This window comes from Merops nubicus, unplaced genomic scaffold (assembly GCF_000691845.1).
Source record: "Merops nubicus isolate BGI_N331 unplaced genomic scaffold, ASM69184v1 scaffold46969, whole genome shotgun sequence".
In the NCBI taxonomy this organism is placed as follows: Eukaryota; Metazoa; Chordata; class Aves; order Coraciiformes; family Meropidae; genus Merops; species Merops nubicus.
The window spans coordinates 1-5,257 of record NW_008631191.1 but is presented as its reverse complement, the minus strand read 5'-3'; the positions used below and the strand labels follow the sequence as shown (position 1 = coordinate 5,257).

At 38.2% G+C, this 5,257-nt stretch overlaps 1 protein-coding gene across 1 annotated transcript; it reads right to left on the bottom strand.

Moving 5' to 3' along the window:
- Positions 1-804: 804 nt before the first annotated feature.
- Positions 805-4,921, bottom strand: TFPI2 (tissue factor pathway inhibitor 2; the record flags this gene model as incomplete). The annotated part of the gene is made up of 3 exons (XM_008947494.1): positions 805-905; positions 3,257-3,430; positions 4,742-4,921. Coding segments are annotated over 3 exons (455 nt in total), but the record flags the coding sequence as incomplete, so codon positions are not given.
- Positions 4,922-5,257: the final 336 nt, after the last annotated feature.

The following is a 5,257-nucleotide window of genomic DNA, read 5'->3' as shown; positions in this document are numbered from 1 at the left end:
AAACACAGATATCAAGATCCTCAGCAGATGTAATCAGCATGGCTCCATTAAAACCAATAAAAATATGCTGATTTATGCCATACAAAGATCTGGAGGGTAGCCTAGAAGAAATTGCAAATGTCATGAAAAACTAATGGCTACCTTTTCATTTTCATATTTGAATAGCTTATTCATTGCCTTTGTCAGTGTGTTTATCAAAGTATCCCTATTCCCCAGTTTTCTCTTCTGGAATGAGCCAGATTTGGCTTTGTACTTCTTTTACCATTATGAAAGCTTCTGAAAGCCTTGGCTATGAGTGTAACTGTAAATGACTGTCTACTTAAATGATAGTGCAAAGTATGTAAAATGGTAGGGCAATAAACCTCTGAACACACTTTTGAAATGTGCCTTTTCTTTAGCAAGCAGAGGATGCCAAAAAAAAATCCATGGCAGAGATTTAGCTTTGTGCTCTCCTTAGTTATACTAAGAGACAACTGATTTTTCAAATCTTAATGGCTTCGTAACAGCTGAAATATTCTCCCAAGGCAGTAGTAACAGTCCCACATTAAAAAAAAAAAAAAAAAAGGAAATCTAAATACCTGGCTTTGCCAAAGTATTACTGCACAGAAAACAGAACAGAAGAACCAAACTTAGGTTCATTCTTCTTCTATTAAATGCAATTCTTTATAAAAAGTAAGTTGGAAATAAAAAGCCGTTCTGAAAGACAGAACTGTGTTGGTGTATAAAACTGTGTGGAAATTTTCTTACAAAAGAAGAACGTGGAATCAAAGCAAGGTGTTTCAAATATCCAAGTGCACATCAGCTTTAAGACTTCGGGTTATAGGTCTGAGGTTTTTTAATCAGTTTTATCATCATTTTTCTGCGGAGTACATTCGTTGGCTTGTTGATTCTTGGTTTCCTAGTCCCTGCTAAGAAAAAAGAAGGAAGGAGTTAAGGAAACAGCATGACAAAACTGTCACTGGTCTTTATTGTTTGGAGTTTTGGGCTTGGGTGTTTTTGTTTGTTTTTTAATGTTATGCTGTTTAAGCAGTTGATCCAATAATAACAAACATATCAGGAACTGTAAAATCTGCTCTAGACACCCTATTCTCACACACAGTCAGGTCTCCAATGTGTATCTACCTTTGGCACTGGAGTCCTACTTTACTGCTCTTTTCTGCATCAAAGTCTTTTCTAGCTGTCCTGCAGTGACAGCAGAATGGAAGTAAACACACTATCTCAAAACAAAATAACAACCATTCCTGCATTTCTTTGAAGAACAGTGAAATCTAAAATATAACCTATGTTTCTGAGAAATTAGAAGGTAAAACTATTTGGGTTTCTGCACAGAACTGGATTTCACACAGAAGCTGCAGAGTGATCAAAGACAGTTGGGGTTAACTTCAGAAATGCTTAAGGTGGCTGCAATGAAATGTGTGAGTGCAGTTCAGAAAACAAGTACTTTGACAGAAAATGTTCATCTTTATGCTACCTCAGCATGCAGAGCCCCTGTCGCTAGTTTCCAATACTTTCCTTGTCACACCAATGTATTTATTTTCTTTTCCAATGTAAACTTTTAAAAGTGAAATTAATCAGAAATGTTTTCATTCCAAAAGCTACAGATCAATTTAAACAGCAGTTGTATATTTACACAAGGAAAGTCAACTGAATTCAACTTGAGAATCCGAAAGGTAACAGGAAAGATGCTGGAGAGGGTATTGTAGGAGCAGTAGAGAAGGCATGACTTAAGCTGATTGAAAGATTTGCTTGATGTTGCTGTACACTCCCAAGCTATAGAAATGAATATGTATAGCACAACATAAATTAGCACTAATTATGCCCTTAACTATGGGCTTTGGTTGTACAAAGCATTATTGAATTGTGAAACCCACAAACTGGTGAAAAAGCTTATTATAATCCTTTGCATTTGTCTATCTGGTGCTCTAGTTATGAGAAAAACAGCATTTCCTTACTTCTTTCTTCCACAAAAGACTGAGAAAGGGAGAATGCCCAGGTGGATTTGGGTGGGTGTGGGCAGAGGCAGAGCATGGAAGCAAGATGTTGAAGAGGCAGTTTTGTTCCTCTTCTCTCTGCACACTTGGGCTGGAGCCTGGCCCTACCATTTCTCAGGTCATAATAGATGCAAATTACATAATCACAAGCATCTCAGATAGACTTAGCATGCTATTAAAGACTGTCTTATAATACTAGAATGGCAGAGACACACTCAGACTTGTCACTCACAGAAATATTACTGTCGTGACTAATTGGCAGACTATTTTTACTTCTGAAGACCGTGTTCAGGGTACAATCTCACCCTAGGCCTGGATTTCCAGCCCAAAACTGAAGAATCATCTTCTGACTTAAGCCTTCTGAAAATATATCTTAAATATTGAAGTACTTGGACCTTATGTATATCTTACATTTAAAACAGAGCTACTTTTCAACTTTTATTTTTTTTCCAAAGACAATGTACATGCTAGATACAGCCTGATTTATTTTTTTTTCCCCATTTGTATCAATGTTTTAAATATTGTGCTGTGTCTGCTTCCTGAGTGCTCTAGGGATCAACATGCAACTATGCTTTTCTCTCTCTCATTGATTTACATATCAAACGAATTAAACTAGCATATTAAAACTTACTGTTGCTGGTATGAACATATGACTACAGGTAATAGCCCAACTCTTTGGATTTACAAGCACAGCCAATAGCAGATTGGATAAAACCATTAAGAAAAATCAGTTACCATTCCCAACTTTTCCCTTCACAGCCATAGAAATAGTTCATTCAGTATAAGCCATGAGGAATACATTTCTACCAATGGGACTGGGAAATGGGAACAGGCAGCAGGGAATGAAGGGGGGATGCTAACTGCTGCAAATGTGAAGGAAAAAAGTAAGTTGATTCCACAACTCACTTCAATCCTACTTAAATCTAGAAGAAAATTATACCTTAATCAGTGTTCATGCTGGTACTAAACAATTTAAAGATTGAATCCTTGTGGGCTCTAGTACATTAAATAGTCTTTGTGTGCCCTTCTCTATATTCATTCAAAAATAGTGTAACCACCTCCTATTGCACCATTCCTCCCAGAAGGATTTAGCGTTACATCTGAGTTTTCCCTGACTTTGTAAACATGGAGTCCAAAATGCAAAATAAATACACTTGTAGCAAGCCTAGTTGAGTAAAGAACACCATGAATTGGTGGTTCTAGTATTTGGATTGCTTCATCTGCTTGTGACTGGCAAAATACAGAAAGAAAAAAAAAAATCTTACCTTTCCTGCAGACGTTGTAGCAATCCCTCTCAGTAACAAAGTTATTGGCATTTCCACCACAGCCAGTATAGTTGAACTCCTTACATGATTTAGTCTTGGTGTCATAGTAGTAGCGAGTCACAGAAGAAGAACACAGTCCTTCATCCTTTGGGCTATAGCACAGCAGGGGACCAGCTTGAAAAAAAAGAAAAGGGGTTGGGGGGGAGGGGGCAGGGGAAGAAGAGAGAGAGGAAGAAAGACAAATTACACAAATGTAATCTCTATGTCTGGCTTCTTAAAATTTACCCTGCAGTAAGTTTTGTGGCTAAACAGTTCTTATTCTCATTGAATTAACTTAACTGTTACTAATGACTTCAGAAACTTACTACATCTTATTCCTGTGAGTTTGGGATTTGAGGAAGCAACAGAAAGTCTCAGAAAAAAAGGCTTATTACCCTACAAGTGAAATCCAACAGCTTTCCCCATTTGTGGTGCCATACACAGAACAGCTGAGATATTTATATAGTCAGGCCAGAAGTCTTATTCTACATATATAGGAATATAATAATAATTCTAGTAGGACTACCTCTGTGGAGAAAAAAAAAGCACTATTTTGTTTATCCTTGCTACAATTTTGCCAGCGAATCCTGCCTGCTTGCAGCAAAAAGTGCAACCCCTACTACTTTCCTCACAAGAATCGCATTTCATTTTGCCTTAACAAAATTTTACTTTTCTTGCTGCAGACCTTTTATCAGTGTATTGGATGTCCAACAGAGAAGCTAATAATAATTCAGCATTCATCTAAGAAAAAGCTGACAATCTGTCACTGTTCAAAAATAACTGTCTCATCAGGCACTAATAAAGGTTAGGCAGTGACAGCTTTTATGCAGCCTGGCTGATATCTCTTCTTCAAAGATCCTGTTTTGCACTGGATATTAATGCACTGTTTATGATAACACTTTGCTATAGCCATCTGCTCCTAGTTACCACCTCTCTTCTTTAAAGCTCATGTGGAGAGACAGTGAAGAGTCACGTCAGCCAAAAAAACCTTTTATCAGAGGCTGAGTTGGCAAGTGACAAAACCCCAAGCCACCTAACACCATCTCTCAGCTCTGAATTTTGGAAAGACACTTCTGTCTTCTATTACAGTATCACTGCCCTGAACATGACTGCCACAATGTCTCATACGTTTGCCTCAACAGAGATTTCCAACCTTATTTCCCTTCAGATTATGCATGTACAGCTCTCTGGAAGTCGAGACTGGCTGGGTGCAGCTGTGGGCATATTTAAGGCCACTAAAACTAAAACTAACACAGCATTTTTGCTTTTTCAGTAACAGCTGAGACAAGCGACACACGAAAGTCTGCATGCAATATAAATATCCCCTTCACAGAAGTCTTCAAAAATACCACTGTACGGGTATCCAGAGGAAAATATCAAATGAAATATCATCTTCATATCGCTTTCAAACCATCTATTTTATTAAAAATTTAGAACAATCATTACTTTTCTCTGGCAGACAGTGGTCCACACAAGACTGCAAATCTCTGAAGTTGTTGCCATTTCCGTAACAGCCACCATAGATGAACTCCTCACACCTCATCGAGCTCAAGTTAAAGGCATATCTTTTCAGATGACTCCTGCAAGGTCCTCCATCAGCCTCCATCCGGCACAATTTGGGCACTTCTGAAAAAAAAATAATTTAATCCTCTGTGAAATCAGCTCTTCGTGCTCCTTGTACTGGAAGACATGGTAGTGTAGACAAAACACTATTACTCCAGTTGCAAGCAAGTCCCAGCTTGTCCCACTACCTGCATTCTTTAATAAAGCGTGATAAGATGAGGAGGAATCTGATGTATTAATTAGCAACTAAGTCTAATCTTAAATTACATTGAAAATATTAATAGCGAAATTCCACATGTTGCCTCTGGGACAACTCGCCCGGTTTTCCTGCACAGAACTGACATCAGCGAGAAGCTGCAACCAGCCAGAGGGACAGACGGAGTGGGTGCGAAGCGTCCC